This window comes from Rattus rattus, chromosome 13, assembly GCF_011064425.1.
Source record: "Rattus rattus isolate New Zealand chromosome 13, Rrattus_CSIRO_v1, whole genome shotgun sequence".
NCBI lineage: Eukaryota > Metazoa > Chordata > Mammalia > Rodentia > Muridae > Rattus > Rattus rattus.
This window is the reverse complement of record NC_046166.1, coordinates 66,474,920-66,497,074: the sequence shown is the minus strand read 5'-3', so window position 1 is coordinate 66,497,074 and position 22,155 is coordinate 66,474,920. Positions and strand designations below refer to the sequence as shown.

Below are 22,155 nucleotides of genomic sequence, written 5' to 3'. Positions count from 1 at the left end.
GAGTTCTCCAGAGGGCAAGAGCGAACTCAATTAGCCATTGATTGGAAATGTTTGAGCAGATAAACTTATCTTCATTTTATTTCTTAGAGATCAATCAGAGAAAGTGAGTCCTTGTGTTCAGAGAACAATCTGAAGACTCCGAGCTGTTACTTGGCATTTGTTTGCAAAGAGAATGTTGAGTGGAAAGAACTGGCACTAGAAAACACTTGAATTGAGTTTCTGTCAATTCTGCCATCATCTTTAGACTTTTCAATGGTCTTTTTCTTCTGCTGAACAATTAGCGCTAAGACAACCCAGTATTCTGACAGCAAAGATAATACCCTTCAGCATGAGAGAGCCACCATCCCTATAGCATGTTACAAGTAATGCAAGATAAATAATTATTGCTAAAATATGAGGGACTTTCATATGCACACACCAAATATACTCTGCATTGTAAATCTCACCTACTATTGCTCTGCAATGACACCTAAACCTTAGGCCAGAGCCTTTCTTCCAGGTCAGTTTGAATATTTCTATGCAATACTTTTAAGATGTACATGTGTGCATGTGTGCATGTGCGCCTGTGTTTTGTGTGTGTGTGTGTGTGCGTGCATGTGCACACGCGTGCATGTTTGCCTTCATGCATGTATGTGCACTGTATGTGCAAGTGGTCACAAAGGCCAGAAGATGGCACTAGATCTCCTAAAACTGGAGTTACAGACACCATGAGCCTCCATGGGAATGCTGGGGAATATATAGGAGTCTTCTCTCCAGCTTCAGTGGAATATTTTAATTTAAAAGAGTTCAACATTCAAAAGAATGCTTAAAATCTATATCAAAACCTGAAATTATTTTAGTCTAACGCTTTTATTCATTTGTGTGTGTGTGTGTGTGTGTGTGTGTGTGTGTGTGTGTGTTCATGCATATAGATGTCTTGCAAGAATTCTCTTCTTCCACATGCAGGTTCTATAGATCAAACACATTTTAAAGCCATGTGGCAGGTGCCTTTACTAAGTGACCTATCCCACTAGCCCCAGTCTGTTTCAATTAGCTTGGATCTCAGTTAATATTCTTACTTGGATGCTAAGAAGTCTGTGCACAGCCCCCTGGTTTAACATCACCATGACAATGAAACCTATTTTGCCACAAGCTTCCCATAGCTAAGGAACTGTGGGAATTAGGACTGCAGCTGATTCCCAGGATGAAAGGAAGATGTAACAATAGAAATAACAAATTCACACCTCAAAAGACACATGCCTGCCCCTAGTGCCACACCGCATTGTGAAAGCTGAAGAGTCTAAACTTTCCAAAATAATTGAAAATGGTGCCTTTTTCTCACATTGAAGATAGGGAGATAGAAAACTGGATTTTAAAATGGTATCATTCTGCATACTCGAATGCAGAAAAACAAACCAACCTTGCTAAATGAAACTTTCTTGATGTCAGCTGAGGAATACAATTTGATTCATGATGGATCCTCACTCAAATGTGAATGCCACGTGGTTTTCACAGAGTAGAAATAATATCAATGTCATGTTTTATAGGAGGATCCAGTAAGCACACAAGTCTTTGCTCAATGCTTTAAGATGTAAGAAGATGTAGTACTCAATAATTAATTTTACCTGTAGTCCTATGAACTGATTGATAAAACTTTGGTCCAAAATGGCCTAATACTTCATAAAGAAAAAACCGATTAACCTCGCCTTTCATTTTCCCTACGATCCTGTTATTTACACAGTTCTGTTTCTTATATCCACCCATCTTCCACTGGCCCATTAATCATGACTAAGGACAACACCCAAGTTTCTGCTGTCTGTGATGCCAGCATAGTCTCAGAGGGTTTTAGAGGGCTACTCAGGGTGTTATCCCCCTCTGCCTGGACCAGTGGGGACTCAGGAGTCACCCTGACTCCTCTGACTGCTCCTGCCAAACTCAGCCATTGGCACATCTCTGCGTCTATTACCCAACTATCCCACCTGAAGCAGATGTATTTGCTGGTGACGGCATTAGACTTCATTATATCTTCCCATTCTTTTCAAATGCCCAACAGCTAGTCTTTCCCCTGTTCTGCACCCAGTAGAGTCCAGTCTCTGTTAAAATAAGTGCAGGACAGGTTCTCAATATATCCATTACATTCTCACACAGAGTGAAAATACCATAGGGTGTTAGTAGGGTTTTCTAAATTTATAATGATGTCACATAGAAGTATACGTTTGTGTACTTTAGATATTCATGTTTTCTGTGGTGATTATGCCAGTTGCTTCTTCTTTGCCTTCATATATACAAATTTAAATACAATTTAATACACAAAAATAGAACAAAGGAACTGAATTTTTTCCACCCCACTTACAATGAAGTAGAACCTATTCAGAGGTTAAAATGTTGGAAAGCAAAAATCCAGAGTAGTGGGAAAGCCCTACTTCAGGGTAGAGCTCACCCTGCTCCACTCATTCATTCACCTCAGGAGCTGGGAAGACACGTGGCTTTTTGATCTGTCTATTGCACAAAAGATCACTTGTCTGCAAAACAGAATTAAGTGAACATTGTAAAGGGCCATACATCAAAACAGCCATAACAGGAAGATTCTAGAAGTGTTTATTCAGTCCTACTGCTATTATCTGTAAAAATTACAAAGACAATTCCAGAAAGCTTGTCTCTAAGAACAAAACAGATGATTTCCCCCATAAGACATCACAATCTTATTTTCATAGAGCAAATATTACTTTGATGCAATCTATGTGTAGCCATAATCTGTAGCAATATATGTAGTCTATCACTGCAGCAGTTAGCAAAAATGTGAATGATAACTAGTAATGATCTTGAAATATAAACAGCCGTTGCTCTAATACATGAAATGCTAGCCCATGTGCCTATTCCATTATAAAATAAGGTAGTTTGAAAAAGCTAACCTAACTCACAGAATTAACTGATAGAAGAGATAACACAGACTTACATTTTCTTTATTTTTGAGGCACTAGGGATAGGAGCCAGCACCTCACACATCCCAGACTGGTTCTCTATTACTTACTATATCTCAGCCCCTAGTCGTAGGATCCCATGAAAGGTAAAACTGATTGTAGACACAAAAATATAAGATTGCACTCCATAAACTTTCAATATTTTACTAAGAAAAAATCAATGAAAAACACTGATAAAATAAAGTCTCTATGTTTTGCTGTGACAACGGTGTATTCAACAGGAATAGCCAACATCTACAGTGTCAGGAGGAGCTTCTAGGTAACCTAGCAGTCAGGAGGCCAAGGAAGAAAGAATGAGAGCTTGAAGTCAGGCTAGGCTATGAAGAAAGACCTATCTCAAGGAAAGAGCAGAGGGAGGAGTTAGCCTGAATGCTCCTGTACTTATCCATCTCTTACAGGAAAAATTCACTTGACACCTGTCAGAGTCCTAGAGAATTCAATGTTCACTGGTGTGTACACATGGTCTCGTCTTTATCTGCTATTTTGTGGATCTTACCTTGTTCATAAGTCAAATTAAGACTTCACAAAAACCCAAGCATAAGGCCCCTTCCACTCCTTATAATCTATTCTCTAAAAAGGCAGTGCAGTACGGTTGGCAAGATGACTCTGTGTGTAAAGTCACTTCCCACCACGTCTGATGACCTGAGTTTAATACTTTGGATACAGTTCCTGGAAAGAGATCCAATTCCATCAAGCTGTTCTTTGACTGTGCCTGTGTGTGTGTGTGTGTGTGTGTGTGTGTGTGTGTGTGTGTGTGTGTGTGTACACATGCACACATCTTACTCATATAAACAAATGAACAAATGGGGGTGAAGTAAAGATGGTCCTTTTTTGTAATATAAGATTTAATAATATGAAGCAACTTTAGAACATGAAAGGATCGTATATAAATATTATGCTTCCTGTGCCCCTTCAAAGCGACTTCTACGTAGATCTCAATTCAGTTACTCTTGAGCTGTGATTTTCTCTGATCTGGCAAAGCACTCCAATTCAGAAAACCCATGGCAAACCAAATTCAATTTATGAAGGAGTATATGGACAGGCGAGACCCTTTTTGCTAACTCTATAATAATGAATATCTGCATAACCCTAATCTTCTGGAATGAAAGCTGGCACACAGGTGCTATTTGCCATAATTATTATGGACTAAATAAGGAATGGAAGGAAGATTTATTTTTATCTGACATAATTTCACAAGTTTTAAGTCAGAAATGTATTTAGCAGTAGGCTATGTTTAATCACACATTCAAGGACTATAATTTCTAATTGCAAATGCATGAATAAAAATTTTGTGATATTATTCTTACTTCCTCACACAATTTGACTGAAAAATATTTTGAAAAATACATAATTAACTTTTATGATTATTTTTTATTAAAATGTTATCAAATTAATATTTCTCTTACAACTAATACACATTATTCTTGTTGGCAGATACAGAGAGTTCAAAGATGATTTGACCTCTCTTACTAATTCTTTTGTGAGGATAACTAGCAAGTGCCAGTTATCTTATACAATAAAATATGTAACGATTTATTACATTGTCCAGAAACTCACTTTACTGAAGACAGGCATTAGGCAGTTCAGGGGAAAGAGATAGCTGATTGTGATCAATGTCAGAACTGCAGTCAACAGTAGAAAAGAGGTGTTAAGGAAGTTAAAGAAAGGCTAGAGAATTGGAGGAGAAAGTTCTCGTGTCTTCCAGTATTTTCAGGGTTATCTGTGGAATGAGCTTGAGAAGTAAATCAGATAGAAATGAATCTTGAGAAAAGAGAAATGGGAAAAGAGAAACACTGAAGAAGCTGGTTAAATCTAAAGAAGGATTTCACTCCAAAACGAACTTATCAAATCCTAGATAGGTCACTAGATTATTTCCCAAATAATCCTTGTCTGAACTTTATGATCTCTAAATGAAGCATCTTTGCCTTGAGTGACCAATATCTGCAGCTGTAGTGGTTACATCTCCTTGAAGACTGAAGACGAGCAAAGTTCTACATCTCTCACGTCAACGAAAGCAATCCAATATAAACACATCGGTGGGGAAATACTTTGAAAGGGAAAGACTTTGGATAGAAATGTTGAAGAACCTTCTGGAAATAGCCTGATTTCCACAAGGGTCATGTCACAGTTTCATGGAGCTTAGCAAGCCTGATAGTACTTGGCTCTAGCAATTCAATAGGTGGCCTGGGTGTTTCAATATGACAGCTTAAGAGTCTGGTGAAATTTAAATATTTGGCAGATGGTTAGAAAATGCTACATCACAATCGGCCCTTCATTAGGTGTGGAAGGAGATTCAGAGGCAGCAGAAAGTTTCAAGGAAAGAACGTGGGAAGCACGTGGCTGGACGTGTACACGTCTTTAGGATAAGACCTGCATCAGCCTCTTGTGGTATAACAAACATCAGCAGAGACTTTGGCAAAATGACTACACTCACACACCCAACAGCAAGACAGGCTAGAAAACAGTGTCCTTGGTTTTGTTTTACAACCCGAGGAATGTGGCTGACAAGGTGACTCTTTGAGCCTCAAATTCTTTGTCAGGAAAATATGATATGATAAACGAGAACATCGGGCTGTCTCCCAGAGTTGCTGTGTGCTGCAAAGTTTCATCTCTACAATGTGGTGGTATAAACTCTGTTCTAAATAATATATGATTGCCAGTGTTAGCATTGAGATCTAACACAGCATGTTTCAGGATGCTTAGCTCAAGTCTAAATCTTATTTATATTGGGGGGAATCTCTGAGAAAGGGCCTGACTTCTCCTGCATTTCTGCAAGAAGACAGTCACTCCCAGTGGCAAGCATGAACTGGTGGCTTCTATGCTAAACCTATTGTAAACACTGGGCTTCTAAGACGGCATAGAACACATAAAGAAGGTGACTAAGTGTGGCTTGGCGACCCAGAAATTCAGAAGAAACCAAGATCCTGATGGACTCGAAGGTCCAAGTTGGTATCAGTTTCTCCAATTATTATAAAGGCACCAGAAAAAGATTCAAAGGGTTATTAATCACATTCCTTATGAATTAAAAGAAACTTTTTTTTGCTTATCAATGAGGAAGTAAACTACATATTGTGTTTAATGAGGACTAAAAAAGTAAATTAGGGAAAGGTGTGTGTGTGTGTGTGTGTGTGTGTGTGTGTGTGTGTATGAGTATGTGTGTGTATGCATTGTCTCTTCCTCCCCCGTCCCTCTCTCTCCTCCCTGTCTGTCTGTCTCTCTGTCTCTCTCTGTCTCTCTCTGTCTCTCTCTGTCTCTCTCTGTCTCTCTCTGTCTGTCTCTCTCTCTCTCTCTCTCTCTCTCTCTCTCTCTCTCTCTTTCCTCCCTCCCTTTCTCTCTCTGAGTGTGTGTGTGTGTGTGTGTCCTTCCTCCTCCTTCAACTTACTCTGTTCCAATCCTCTAATTATTTATTCATTAGAACCATTTCCACTCCACTGAGAATAGAAGTCAAGGAATGTCAAGGCTGAAAGTAGAAGGTTCAAACCACATCTTCTCAGAGGAAGCTGCTGGAGTCTCTGAAGGTCCCAAGAAGAGAACAGAGCAGAGCTTGAACCACAGGGGCCTCCATCATCACCTTCTTCCATCCTCAAGTCAACTCCAGATAAAGGACTTGGCTGAGAAAGCCAGAGGACTCTTGAAGTGAGGAAAAGGCAGACTAAGAATTGGCCAAAGGATCCCTGGCCACACAGCTCTCCACGTCTCCCTAGGATGTGTGGTATGGCTAACTACTTCAGGGGTAAATACAAAGATAATTCAGTAACAGAATCATAATATATATATATATATATATATAATATATAGGCCATTTACAATAACAGGAAAGGAAGGAAGGAAAGGAAGGAAGGAAGGAAGGAAGGAAGGAAGGAAGGAAGGAAGGAAGGAAACAATGCATAAGGGGTTCAGAAGCATCAAGCCAGGATTAAATGTTGCTTCCTATGTTTCTCAGATTGGTATTACCTGATAAAAATAATTTTACTTACTAAAACTCTTTTCGTAAAAAGCACCTATACTTTTCTGAACACTTTTGGGTAATTAATAGTGTCAAGAATTGCTTGATCATCCATAAGTAGACCACATGCCCTGTAATTGTGACACGTACTTGGGCTTCTGGTGTCGAAGAGCAGCTATCTCTTCTCTGATTTCTTTTCTTTATCTCGGTGTAGTATTCTATCTAAGCACACACCACCAAAGAAATGAAGAGAGTTTAATGAAAATGTAAGCAAAATTTTCCTTAAATAGAATTTGCATAAAATCCTATAAGGGTGTAAAATGTTCCTGTAACATCACATAGTACTTGACTGCCAGATCTTTGCAGTCACAAAGTTCACGGCATAAAATAACTCTTCAGATGGATTTCCAATGAGTTAAATAAAAAAATATCCTCCAATAATTTAACAAATGCATCGTGCTTTAAAATCTACCATCTCCTACCACTCAAAAGAAGCCAAGATGGTATCCCAATGTAGGACTTTTATTTATTTTAATAAACCTCATCTCCACATCCTCCATGCCTTTGGTGGAATCTGGTTTTGCTTAAGAAGTAAATTTGATACTCTAGACATATGGCCCGTCACTATCCTCCCTGGTCTTTCTCTTCATTAACCCTCAACGGAGTAGCCACTCATGGTGCACGGCTGTGTGTAGAGAGTTGTGAAGTCCAGTAGACTGCAGACAAAAAGAAAAGCCACTCGCTTCCAGGGCTTTCTCAAGGGGCTGAACTGTGGCCTGTGGCAGGGTCGTTGTTCTGCTTTTTGTTTGTTTCCTATTTGGCCACTTATCTGATATCTTCAGATTTGAAAGGACAGTCAGGAACATGGGGAGAGGGCCTCTTCTCATGCACTCATGAAGATCAGCAGTCATTTTGTTCTGTTCAAGTTAGGTGTATCTATAAATAATTTCCCCTTAAGACTGTTATGGTATAGTTTGTTGTATTGTTCTATTCTATCTGTGAACATAGACACACACACACACACACACACACACACACACACAGAGAGAGAGAGAGAGAGAGAGAGAGAGAGAGAGAGAGAGAGAGAGAGGATGGGTTTAATCAATCACACAATTCCTTCAAGAAAAGTTTAGGAGAAACACCATTCTCAAAGGTAAGAACTCAAGATCCAGGAGTAGCTCTGCTGAATTAGCTTTATCTGAAGACCCAGCACCCGATTTACAAACTCCCCAAGTTGCTATTCCCCTGAAACTAGTTGTTGTGGTTTCCAGCAAGAGGAAGCCATAGTGTGTGAGATGTGGGTGTGTGCTCAGCAGCCCTACGATCTGAAGACTGTCTCCCTTCCCTGTGGCCATTTTTCGTAGGAAAGTTTAAGTCTCTGAACTGTGACAACACAGTGATTTCTGCTCTGTGATTTCACAGGTAGCTTCTCTGGAGTCACTATGTGAGCACACATCACTTTGCACAATTTGGAGCATTCTGAAAGAATGGTGTTAGAATCGTTCTTTTAACTAATACTGTATCCACATGTGATTACTGATTTCCAATTACAAATCACTCATCTTCAGATGCTTAGCCTGACGTAGATTCTGGGGCCACATACAAACTACACCTTTTTAACCTTGCAGCAGAATAGTTGTTGCAATTTATCTACATATACCAATGCAAGGCTTTATTGATTCTCATGTGTGTGTGCATGTGTATACATGATTTATGCATATACATATGCATGTGTGCATATGTGTGAGCATTCATGTAAAGGCCAAAAGTCAACATTAGGTATCTTATCCATTTGCCCTTTACCTTAATTTTTGAAACAATATCTCTCAATGAATACAGCGCTCAATAATTCCTCTAGAGCAGGTGACCTGTAAGTCCCAGGAATCCTCCTGTTTCTGCTTTTATGCCCTTCTGAAGCTGGGATTACAGGCATGCCACCATTATACCAGGCTTTTTAGGTTTATGCAGAAGATCAGTCTTGGGTCCTAATGCTTGTGCAGCAGGGACCTCCTGACTGAGCCACCTCCCGAGGACCTTTAGAATGTATGTTTTTCTGTGCAACCTTTAAGCTGTTGACTCAGCTGTCCATAGACACTTGCGGAAATAATGAAGATAAGTATTAGAGAGCATAATGTTTTCTACTGCTACACACTGAAGGATGAGCTCTGGGTGTGTCTGCAGAGCCTGTCCTAGAGTCTTACCAGTGCATACAGAGAGCTTCTACATACATCTGTTTTCACCAAAGTAGAACCCTTGAGGACTGGGGTGAGTCCTTTCTATCTTGAGGCATTAGGACTAACAAAACGACACGCTGGTTTTCATTCCTTCAAAGCCAACTGAACCCAAGACACCCAAAACAATGCAACTATCTCATTGCACCCACTTAAGTGGTCTAAATAAGATATTTTAGTGTAGCGAGATTGAAGCTACTGAGATTTTCAGAATTAAACCTTCTGGAATGATGGCATTTTACTGGTACAAAGTACATAAGAAGGCAGAAATATTTGAGCGAACTGCTTTCCAGAGGCCCAAAAGAATTTACTGTAGTAAAGTATTGAACAAGTCACAAAATGTTTTAACCCTGGCAAGTGTTGTCTGGTATCAGCACTGACTCTGAGATCTCCTGAGCGTCAAGGTTGGACTGCTGCCTTACAGCTGTCAGGATTAGCTTAAGTCTAAAACTTAAGCCCAGACTTTCTGAGCCATACTGCTTTTCCCAGACAGTAGCCTCAGGCAGGGTGTAAATGCCAAAGTGTCACCATATCAGAAAGAAGGCCACAGGTGTAGGACAGAGTGCTGGACAGGCAGACAGACAGGTGTCGTGGGTTTCACACTAACATACATATCTTGGGAGGAGAGTCGTGCCATATCAAGGCAGAAAGCTCACAGGTTAAGATCTCAATTTTTTCCCCATGAGTTTGGGTGAAATACCTCATGGTGAACACAAGTAAAAACAGATACATCAATCTATAAGCGTGACATCACATGGGGTTCAAAAATCTTGCAATCTAACTCTACTTTGCTCATTAGTAAGTCTCATAAAAGCCACTTAACTTAGATATTCATGTTTCAATCAATTTAAATTACATTGTGTTCGGATCCACTTCACGTTGGCATCGAACGCAGTCTCTCAGTCATGCACCAGTACTGTGGTGTGGACACCTCTGCGCATATTTTACATGCCCATAATAAAAGTATCACACTCCTCCATTCCACCAATGATTGAACTGAAATAAACACACTACTTCAAATTCTCGAGTCAACATTTTATCTGGAAAGACTTTCATGTAGGCAATACGATTTGTTATGCAAGAAATCATTCAGCTCTTCTAAGATGATGGACATCTACGCCCTGTCGATTTTTTTTTTTTGTCACTGTTGCTACTACAGGGAAGACTGAAAAGAATAAGCACATTGTACTGAAAAATATATCACATTTCTCAGTTAAAAGTCTCACAATTTTTAGGTTTGATTAGTGTGTGTTGATTACTCCCTTTTTACCTGTCCTGACTTTTCCACATACACAACAACAACCTACAGGGATGTTTCCCTGGGGATCTTGGAATCACCAGTACACCTTTATAGATATTATTTGCGGCAGGAGGAGAAATGGTTAATATGCGCAGTTTAGAGTAAGTAACTCAGAAATCTTACCTCATACTTATTTCTTAGACTTCTTATTAATATGAAGACATACATTCATATCTAGCAATTAGGTTTAGTCCAGTATTTAATACTGCTTAGTCATCATGACCTAGTCTTCTAACTTTTCCAGAAGAAAATGATGGGCAAACACACTTAGTAGCCTCTGTTAGCCTCCTACCCTCTGTTGTTTATACCGAGTGTGAGTTTGGTCTTGTATCTAGCATGACACAGATGTGCTATAGCAGCGCAAAAGTGATGAGGAGTACATGACTGCTGGCAGAGCCTTGTAGGAGTGCATGCAGGGTTATCCAGCTTGCCCAGCCTTTGTCTGTATGTATCATCCATCTGTAGCTCTACTCCCTTTCTCCAGCCTCTCTTCTTGACCTTTGTGTCTTATTGGAAAGCCCCACAAAACAAAGAACATTAAGTAGCCTCCAAGAACCGAGGGTGAACTCTGGCCAAGAGACAGCCAAGAACTTCAGTCAAGCCACAGAAGGAACTGAACTGTGCCAAATCCACAGAGTGATCTTAAAAGTGGATTCTTCCCTAGTTGAGCCTCAGATGACACCAAAGTCACCATCGGCACTTGTTTATGCTTCGGCAGGTCCCTAAAATTGGACCCAGCTAAGCTGGGAAGAGACTGTTTACCACAGAAGCTGAGATAATGGAAAGATGTTTCTCAGTCTCACTGGTGTCATACAACAACACTAGCTAAATAAACTTCCCAGCGATGAAGGAAACCCTGCTCTTCTGGATAACCCCCTTGTTCCAGTTGACTCTCATGGCGTCGGGCCCAATAGAAATAGACAGCATGTTCTGGAACAGAGGGCAGCAATGACGTCTCTTGTCTGCTATGACTGTCCTTGACTTTTGGCCTCCTCTCCCTTCTTATTCATGAACAACAAATAGTCATGACCCTTAAAATGCATCAAGTGTCTCATTTTGACTTTGTGGACACAATAAATATCGCAGAGTCTGTAAATAACACACACCCTTTTCTTCACCTAGGCTCTTTTCTTAAAATATGAAAGGTAATAGAATCTACTTTAAAGAAGAAAGGGCAGCTGATTCTTCTTATCATGTATTTTATGCTGTTTTACACCAACTCTTTCTGAAAGACCTTATACTATCTATGATTAAAAATGAGAAGAGAAACACATTGCTAGGAGATATTTTTTTTAAACTCCAAAGTTCAATTTTACTACTTTCTTTATACTTTAAAGGCAGAAGACCTCTCATCTTTTTAATACACTAACAGCACATTCATCCTGATTCTCTCTGTACCACTAAGACCCCAAGAAATGTAATGTTGCACATGTATTTGTCAAAGAAAGGGCATGATTAATTCATCTTTGTTCCGTAATCCTCTTATGTAATTCTTTTAAATTAAAAGGCTGAAGATAGCATAGTTGTGAAGATAAAAATGACAATTGTAGGTTGAAATATCTGCTGAAAACATTTTAATATTAAACTACTGTAACTAGAAAAGAAAACTGCAAACATTCTGAGCCCTTATGGATATATCAAGAAGAAAAGTCACTAGAAGATGCCTAGTGAATCAAATAAACAAGAAAATAGACTTGACAATTTGGATTAATATTTTGATAGATGGTTCTGTGGACAAGTTCAAGTTTTATCATGAGTAAATGATGTCTGAAGCAGAGACAAGAGGCATTTCTTATTATTTCTGTCCTGCACCTTTATACAAAATATTCAAAACTAAAATTAATGCATAGGAGGTGTTTTACCTCATAGGCTGTGTACCTGGCTCTATTCATTAAAGCAGCAGCATGAGTACAAGAAACACAGGTGCCAGGATCCTTCTGCTCTCCAAGGCCAATGCAATAGGAAATGCGTGGAACATAAAAACCAGCAGCACAGAAGCCTATCTCCCCAAAGTTCCTAGATATGCAGCTTCCTACTAAGTATAATGAGTGGCCAGAAATTAAAAGGGAGCTTGGTGGTTCGTGAATGGGAGGGTACTCGACATGGACTCAAAGTTGTGCAAGCTCAGACACCAGCAGACACAAAAACACTCAAGAACATAAACAGCCTGGATGCCTCAAGCTAGGATGGACCTGGTCTTTTGAAGACCCCAGCATGAGAGAAAGAGCTAGAAAGTCAGACTGAACAGTTGTGGAATGTAGAGATCTATAGACGTCTGTATGGGTCAAGACAGTGTTGTTGTCTACAAGTCTTTGTAGGACTTAAGAAGCAGGAGCTTGCTTCCAGGAAGCCACAAGATTCTTCACACCTTATTTTGTCAAAATCCACCTTATTTCCCACTAGCCTTAATCTCTGAAGGCATTCCCAAAACTATGTTATTTTCAAAGAAATACGTGATATTCAAGTAAGTGCCTGACAGAGTTGAGGTATGAGAAGAGAAGGAAGCGAGGCCTCAAACAGACACACTGTATGTCTTGCAAAATGGACCCTTCACAGTCCTTCTTCCCACGTTGTTCTATGGACTTTTTACTTTAGGGAGCCACATGTGCATTTCCATGGTGATAACTGAACATGAATGTTTGTGTGTTTATTTGTGGACTGTACACGTCAACTAGACTACTCTACGCTACAAGGGAAAACATCCAGCTATCTGTAGACCTGCTCCCCATTCTCCACCCATTAGCTGTGGGCCTTTCCCTTATTCCTCAGTTCCTCGAGTCCCAAACAACTCCCACCTCCCAGACACTCTCCTCTCCAGAGTTGCCATGGCATCAAAGTCTCTGTTACTCAGGCTCCTATTTGGATCAATGGAAATTATGTCAAGAGCCTGTTTCCTGATGCAGTGAGAAGGCTCCTGGAAGGCAAACAGCAACTTCAGTAGAGGGGAAGAGAGGAAGCTCCCATGTCTGAGTTATCCCATGAGTGTTTCTGCTTATAGTGTTCCATTATTCACCACTGGCACCAATGCCCCCCTACAGTCCTTCTCCAGAGAGTTACCAACAAATACATGGGATTTCATCTACTAGGTTCATCATTTAGTATCACAACAAACGAAAATCTGCATCTGGACAGTAATAGGTAGTTCTAGCTGGGTATTTATGAGTGTCAATCAGCTGAGGCATTTCCATGGTAACAAAGGCAACCCTAGTAACTTCCCCACTTGACTTTTCCTAGATATTACTTGCAATATTTTAAACTATTAAGGATTTTGGTTTTAAAATTCATACATTTCATAAGTGTGGCATTGCATGGCTTAAAATACAGGTTCTTAGAAAGTAGAGAGGCAGGAGGATCAAGAGTTTGATGCCAGCCTCAGCTGTATAGTGAAGTTGAGGTTAACTTCTGCTATACTCATTCTTACTCCCGAAAAGGTAAAAATAAATAAATAAATAAATAAATAAGTAAGTAAACAAAGAAACAAATAGAATCCAGAGTTTTCTATGTGAATGTGTCCTCTAACTTGAACAGATCACCTCATGGAAGTAAAATCAATCAATCCTTCTGGCAGGTTTTACTTCAAGATTTCCCCAATAATTATATTTACATAAGAATGAGGCAGAATGAGAACTATATAACTGATATTCAAAATTCTACAAAGTATTCATTTGCTCAATTAAGCAGTTTACTTATATAAATGTGACCGTTCCTATGCTATTAAATGTTCTTCTTAGAGAAGGGCTAACCACAGGACCTTTAAGTCTCTCAGTTGCCCGGAATGGCACTGTACCTGACAATACAGCAATTTCCTTACAAATTAACAACAAATTAAATAATCTTTTGAGCCATGATAACAATTGCAGATTGCCTCAGAATCGGCCTGTACTGCTATCCTTTGGAAAAGAGTAATAGGAGTATCTTTTCTCCCTTGAGGAAGCATGTCTGCCCCTAGGTTAACATGGATGGAAGATGGGCACAGTGACAAGAGGCTGGTGAGAACAGTGAGCTCCCACATCAGAGAGAGTGGAAAAGTCCTCTGTGCTAACAGTCCAGAGTCGGAAGAAAGAGCAAACAGATGACTTCAACCAATGGATTGTGTACTCTGTGTGTTCATAAGAAGGAGATACCCAGGCTCCTCCCCACTTTGTCCATGAAAATTGACCCCATGAAGCAAATTCCCAACTCCTTAAGAGACCAGTGGAGATGATTCCCATTAAGTACAGAGGAACATATTTTTCTGACTAAAGCCATAGGGATTCCCTAGGCCTTGGGAAAATGAGTGCTTCCAGTCTGCAATTGATTTCAAAGGCTTTTAAACCATTACAGATCAGTCCTCAAATAATGCAAATTTTAATTTAACATTTAGCTCTTTCTTACATAACACCAATCGTATTAGAGTATACTAAACAGTAATAGGAAAAAATATAGAATAATTCACTGCAACGTGTAGTCTTTCACATGAAAGACTATAATTATTCCTTGAAGTCTGCTCACAATACAAACACTATGGGCAGGAAGCTCAGATGGGAGCTTTGTTGTAAATTCATACTTTTAAACAGATTAAACAGTGCAGGGTGATGAGCAGTGATAATGGAGCCATGGATGATATAGAGGAAAAAAATCTGAAATAATTGCACAGTTTCATGACAAAGCAAATTCATGTTGAAATCTGTGTGGGCTAATTATCCTTTGAAGGATTAATGAATTGATGATTAGATCCTCATGCCTTTTATTGAAAGGGAAGAAGGGATGGGATACATATAGATGCAATCTATATGCATTTCAAGTGAGGTATATCTTTTATCTACAAAGTAATTAGTCCACATCTCATGACTAAATAATGAAGGAGTATAAATTTGAATTTGTATAGACTAAGTTAGATTTGTAGTTTCCTTTCTGCCTTGTTCTCATTTTAGGTTCTAGTTCTGAGATCAGCTGTGTTCTCCATATCAGGATAACGTGTGAATGGGGGCTGCTGGTGCCCTAGAAGCAACATCATGTCATACATACTTCTAAGACTCAGTTGGAGGCAAGGAATTATTCTGAGGTGGAATCAGCTTTTCATGAGAACATTCAAAACGCCCATGCTGTGGAGATGGGGAAAGTGTGTGGCCATGCCCTAACACTCCTTCTCAAAACTTATCAGAACTCTACAGGGGTCCATATGCCTTACTAGCTGGACCATCCACACACAATCTTGTTTTTAATTCTCTAGAGCTCACATCCTCAGGGTTTCTTTTGAGTTTTTTCTTTGTTTATTTAAAGTTGAGATTCTCTGAAAAGATCAAAATTAGTAAATGAACACATTCAGCATTTGACTGGCAGCTCGTATCATGGTGTTCCCTGGTTGTAATTGAATTCCCAAGGTGACTCATTGGCAAAAACAATCTGGAAGTAGTGCCAACAATTTGGTTCCTGCATGGTATGTGTCCCATGATCCCATGTCAGTGACAAGATTTAAAGCATATAGTAAAATGTCCCTGACTTACTCTATGACAAAGAACAGAATAAAATTAAACCAACCCTGAAATTAAACCAATGCCTGCAGCCATAAACTTCCAATGTGTTAAAAACACAGAACTCCCAGAGTTTCATTTAAGCAGGTGTGTGACTCTATGTAGTGTTCTGTTTTGTCTTGTTTCATCCACTGAGGAAGTTCTAGACACAGCATTGGCAAGGTGGGTAGAAGTAACATCACCTGTGACTCAAGTTCAGCGCTAAAATCAAGCCTGGGGAAGGACCAGGCAAACGCTCTCAAGCACAGGCGGCATTTCTCTCGCTTGAAGATCCCTGCCTGACGTAAGTGGCTTGAGGAATACTGCACCAAAATGAGCCACTTTCCACACAGCATCTGAAGAAGCTGATCCACTGGAGGATGAACAGGGTTTGTATTATCTGCAGAAAGCTCATGAACCACTCCATTTTCACCAGGGCTGCCTTATGATTTCTGTGTGTTCTTTCTCAAATAAAGACGATATTAATTCCAATCACAATCGGTCTCCACACCAGGGACTAGAATTGCCCTTAAGTAAAGTCATATCAACAATCAAAGGTCATTTAAAGTCATCCTGAAGCCATTGTGAGAATGACCTGTTTACTTATAATTTAGATATAATTGCTTGAGGATGAGTATTTGACTTATATACTCATAGCTTGACCAGGACCATGCCCGTGCATCTAACGGCAGCAGCAGAGGGTTGGTTCCCTGATGATGAACACATTTCTCCAGAGACGAAAGCATCTATATCTTAGCCTCAGATGGTTCATCAAGATCAAGACCATTTAGCTCATTCAAACAACAAACAAACAAACAAACACAACACAACCGAACAGAATCCAACACTGGCCCAAGCAGTAGGGAGAGCACACAACAAATCAGTTTGATCGCCATTTTGTAGTCAGCCCTGATCTGAGAGTTACCACTCTGGTGAGATAAGGAATGAACAGGTCTTCAAAACATTTCCTAGAGCGACGATGCAGATAGTTTGGATAAATTTCTTTTCCTTACCAGACATCTTCCCGGGATGTAGCATTTGCCTAGTAAAATCAAATTTAAAGGCGTGCCCTCTTCGCATTTTAGTACAAGGTACAAGGTATATCGAATTATACATAGAGGGAAATGACCTCAACAAGAGGAAATTAAAAGGCCAATGGAACATATACCTCGAATTGCACACATGCAAGTTGTCATAGTTTATTTCACCATGAGCTCAGCAGAAAAAAACGACCAGAGTCACATTTAGAATTCAGTAGAGCATGGGGTCTTTAAAATGTAAAATGTAAAAATGTCTACACTGGATTTGCTAGATCCTCAGCAGTGGGCATTCAGTGGCCCCCAAGCCTTTGTTGATCTATTTCTGGGAGGAAACCGTTGTCTTGACATCTCTCAAGTTGGATTGTGTTTCAGACAATGAACGGGAGCCTGACTGGGGCAGCCTTGCCCTAGGGTAGGAGATGTTTCGCCTGGGGGAACTTGGAAGCCAGAGGTACACCCTGTTCTGATTGAGCTTGATTGGCCAGATGAAAGCCAAAATAAAATAGCCCCTCCCTTCAGTCTCTACTAACAAGGTGTTTGAGGCCAGGAAGGAGTGCGTTCTAGAGTTTCTGAACTACCCCCATTCCTCCTCTGAATCTGCACAAGTAGGTGTACCTTTCTCTTCTTCCAGTTTGACAATCCTGTGAAGGTCCCCAGGTGTTCCTGGCTCCTAACCAATGTTTCTAACCCCAGGGTTTGCTTTGCTTGATCAGGGTCCCACACTAATAACTAAATGGCTACTCTGGAAGCAGTAGGAAGCCGTTTGGCTGACCAGATATAAATGTAAAAATATAGTACCATCTTTGGCAGTGCAAGGGGGAAGAGATTTGATGAGGACAACTTGAATACAGAGAGCTGACAGTTCTCCAGCATTCTGGTGCATGATGGATTGGGGGAGGGGTTGAGCACCCTTATTCATAGGGAGGTGCTGGCTTCATCCCACACAAAGTTAAAGTGGCCCTGCTCTAAAGGAAATCAGACCTGCAAAAGTCTTGTCGTCCTTTGGTAATATGAATTTTCAAAGGGGTAACGATCTAGAGGCATTAAGAGGCTTAGGCATACATTCCTCTCTGGTCTTTGAGTTCTGTATGCGGTCTCTGTGGGAATCCCATGACTTGTGCTTTAAATCTCTTTACTGGAGTGGTAGGCAACCTAAGGATCCGCCTGCACAAACCTCTGCCTTCATTCTCAAGCTTCCTCAGGTGAGGCTCCTTCCAGCCAGCGCTAGGCAAGACTACTTTTAGCTGGAGTTCCAAGCAAAGCCTTAAAGGCCAACTTCTTTTCACAGCTGACAACCAATAACCCAAGAACCTACTGAGAAACAAACTTTGCTCAAAAGGCCTGTAGAGATGACTCAGTCCTGGATTGGGGGCACAGATTTAAGCAAGCTTTCTCCTCGTATAAATTATTCCATCTATTGACCAAATGAAAAAGCTTAAAAATCTTCATTGTCCTCTGCTCTCTGGATAATGTGCTTTTACAAAGAGATATAAACTTGGGATTCCACCCTTGTCATCTCATTAATAATATTCATCATCATCATCAACAACAACAACAACAATAATAATAATAATAATGGAATTCCTGGTTTCCTCCACTGCTTTTTTTGAACAGATGCTTGGACACTGAAGGTAATGGGTTCCAAGGACCTCTATTGCAGCGCCTCCAGCCTCTCAGACTCAGCAAACAGGTCATGAAAGATGTCCCAGGCATTAAAAACTCAACCTGTTTTTGCCTTGGCGCCCAAGCCACCTGGGTGCAGGCAGCACAGCTGAGAGTAGCAATGGCCCAGCTCCCTCCCTCGTGCGCTCCTAGGAGGAGGACCCTACTCTGCGCAGGCGCCAGGGCGCCCGCGGACCCTCTGGCCAAGCGTTGGAGGCCAGAGGCGACACCCCCTGGCAGAGGCCCGACCTTGGCCCACTAGCTTTGGCTTTCTAAGGGAAACTGCGACCCTGCCCCAGCTGCCAGCCAGCACACTGTTAGCTACTCTCTTGCTGGCGTCACCAGCCTCCCGCCAGCCTGCACAGCCACAGGGGTTGCGCCTGACCTCCTGGGTGCTAGAAGATGCAGCTCGGGTCCCAAGGGGGTTAATGAAGAAGCATGCACCCACTGCCCCGTGGGCCAGACAATAGCGCAAACGTTCTTGACGACCAGAGTCCCAGTCCCTTTGAGCACAGGGTGCGCGCGCGCGCGCGCCCGATCCCAGCGCCAAGCAAACAGGGGCTGGCGGCGCCTTGGCTTCACTTTGGCGTCCATAGTCTCCACCGGGGTTCCTGGTGCGCAGAAGGCACTCCGTTCTCTAGGGCTGTGAGTCCAGGTCCAGGACTCTGCATCTACCCTGGAACCCCTGAACCAAGCCAGTGCAACCTCTGCCCAGGACCTGTCCCTCCACACCCGGCCCCTGCTTCCCCTCCCCCAGCGCGGCAGACCACCCTCATGGGGGCGGAATCAGCCCGCACACGTGTAGGGATTATTAAGCAGCCGGGCAAGAGGCTGTGGGCTCCACGCAGCAGGCTCTGTTAATTGGGAAGGAAGGGAGCTAGGACTGCTCAGAACTCCAAGGAACCCAGAGTGCGCTCCAAGGGTGAGCTGCAGGTTTAGGAAAGGAGGAAGCTTTGCCTTAGATCATCTCAGAGTGCAGGAAAGGGTAAGAAGTTTGGCATAGTTGCATGATGAGCATATCATTTCTCCAAGGGTTTGTCTGGACAAAGCCTAGCTCTGTGTCCTGAATCTTTTCCACTTCCAACGTTGACATCCGCACCTGGTTTGGGGGGCACAGCCCTGGACTTTTCATGCTTTGCCTCTCCTTTCCCAGTGTGCCCAATGAGACCAGAGCCCTCTGCCAACCTAACCCTGCTTAGTGCTTGGCCTGTGGAGCCTCGCTCGGCAGGTGGAGGCCCAGGCTACATGGGGGGAGGGAGGCGTGTAATCAGAGGGTCGAATCTGAAGAGAGGAAGCTCCGGTAAAGCAAGCAATCCCATCTTTCCAGTTAAGCAGAACCCACCTATGTCTACGCGAGCTATTGGGGCACATCCCACAGACACCCTTTGTAAGAAGGATGCTTGGCAGAGAGGTCAGCATCAGAAGGCCAAGTTTCCCCCACGCGGAGCCCTCAGACAATCCTCTGCTCTCTCCAGGCGGGTGTGGAGTTGGATGGAGATCACAGAGTCCTCTGTCGCTTCTTAATCACCCTTGAATTTGAACCACTAGGGGAATAAGAAGCCGGGGTAGTCTAGAGAGGAAAGGGGACTCGCTTGTGAGGAGAGAGGGAACAAATGAGTCAAAAGGCGAGAAAAGTCGTAAGACTTGGTTCCATCCTTTAAAAAGAAAAGCAATCTGTCTATAAAGATACAGATACAGGTTTGCCCAGGAGTGTGAGGAAGGAAACTAACACCGAAGCCCCAGAAGCATCAGAGAGTGAAGAAATGGGAGCAGGTACTTGCCAATGTGAAAATCAATCAATTCTCATATATTCATTCTCTCTCTCTCTCTCTCTCTCTCTCTCTCTCTCTCTCTCTCTCTCTCTCTCTCTCTCTCCCTCCCTCCCTCCCTCCTTCCCACAGAATAAACCTAGACCTAGCGCACAACACATGAGCTGTTGCCATCCCTCAGGAAGGTTGCAGCTTGGAGAGACTTAGGAGAAACCATCCCCTAACTCCTTTCAAGGAGAGATCCGAATTCACTGAGCCAAAGGCTCCAGGAACCATTCAGAGAGACCCTTCTCCTTTGGTTGATCAGACTTAGACAGGGGTTGCCGCTGCACCCACAGAGAATTGAGCTGATACAGAAACCCGGCCAGAACTCCCCGCTGGCTTCGTCCACCTTGCCAGACATTACAACTTGCAGAAAGCAAAGTCCAGGGAAGGAAAGAGGGGGCGACCTCCCAGAGACAGCTAGTTGGAGTACCTTGGAGGGAAAGCAGAGGAATTGGGTGTGAGGAGGTGTAAGGCTGTGGGAACACCACTCAGCTAGCTCTCCCTGATGGCACAGGAGCCCCGGAGAGCTTGAACTTGCCAGGCTGACGGTGCTCAGTATGTATCCCAGGTGCGCCTGGTCCGGGGAGAAGTCGTGGGAACTACCCCAGCCTGCGACCCGCCAAGCCCACCAAGCACCATGAGCCAAGGCGCAGTTCTCTGCCCAACTCGTGCCGGGTTCTCTTCTCCTTGACAACCCACAGCACACAGCACAGAGAGAAATGTCGTTTGAGCCCAAGTGAGGGGGAAGGAAGGGCGGGGGTGGGGCGGGGGCAGATGAGGGGTGGGAAGAACGCGATGGAAGCTCGGTATCGGGCGCTGCGTTCCCTAACGTCGCTGGTGGACAGCCACCCGGCCCGTGTCTGCTGCTTGGTCCCTTACGGTTTTCAGATCAGACACTCGGGTTCGCAAACCGGGCCTCCGAGGGTTCGGCCGTCTCCCCCGTACCGTGTTAGCCTGTCTTACCCTTAGCTGCAGTGAGGAGCCCCGCGCACAGAACCGCCAGCACCAGAGGCAGGAGCAGCGACTTGAATTTCCTCCACGCAGTCATGTCTGCAGATATTCCACACGCACACGACACGGATGGCTCCTCTCCGATGCGCCGGTCTCCTCCGAGGAACGACCGGGCTCTAAACACAGCCCGGTAATCACCAAAGGGCAAGGCGAGCTGGCAAGAGCTCCGGGTCCCCAGCCCGGCCGCGCATCCGACGCCTCCCGCAGCTCTGCGCGCCCGGCTCGCTCCGCTCCCGTAGCATCGGGTCCGAGCCACTGCGGGGCTGAAGATGCTCCGAGTGAGCGCAGCCCCGGGGCTGCCGGGGCCGGGGACGAGCGCCGGCCGAGCCGGGCAGGAAGGCACCAAGGCGGCGAGGCTGCGGGAGGGGGCGAGGCGGGGAGAGGAGCGCGCGCAGCCGGGAGCAACCTGGAGCGGAGGCAGCTGGAGAGAGAGCCAGCGAGTGGGAGGTGCGGGAGGGGCGCGGGGGGGGGGAGCGGGGCTGGAGCGGGAGGAAGGCGGGGAGCGAGCGCTGAAGACAGGCTGCTAGAGGCGCAAGGAGCCGCTGCCGTGGCGGCTGGACTCAACCATCCTACCCACCGAGAGGGGAAGGAGGAGGTTGGCACCGCACAGTTCGGGACTCAGCCGGGCCTCGAGCTTTCAGGCCCCTGCTAGTGCTCCTGCAGCGCTGCGTTCAGCCTCTGGCGCGGCTGCGCGCAGGC

General features: G+C 43.2%; 1 protein-coding gene across 1 annotated transcript in view; it reads right to left on the bottom strand.

Annotated features, from left to right (window-relative positions):
- The window catches only part of Csmd1 (CUB and Sushi multiple domains 1), a 1,514,424-nt gene extending 1,492,516 nt beyond the window's left edge, over nt 1-21,908 (bottom strand). Inside the window, exon 1 of the mRNA XM_032918494.1 lies at nt 21,409-21,908. Coding sequence (XP_032774385.1) covers nt 21,409-21,493 — 85 coding nt within the window. The 5' untranslated portion in view covers nt 21,494-21,908. The remainder of the gene's footprint in view (nt 1-21,408) is intronic.
- Nucleotides 21,909-22,155: the final 247 nt, after the last annotated feature.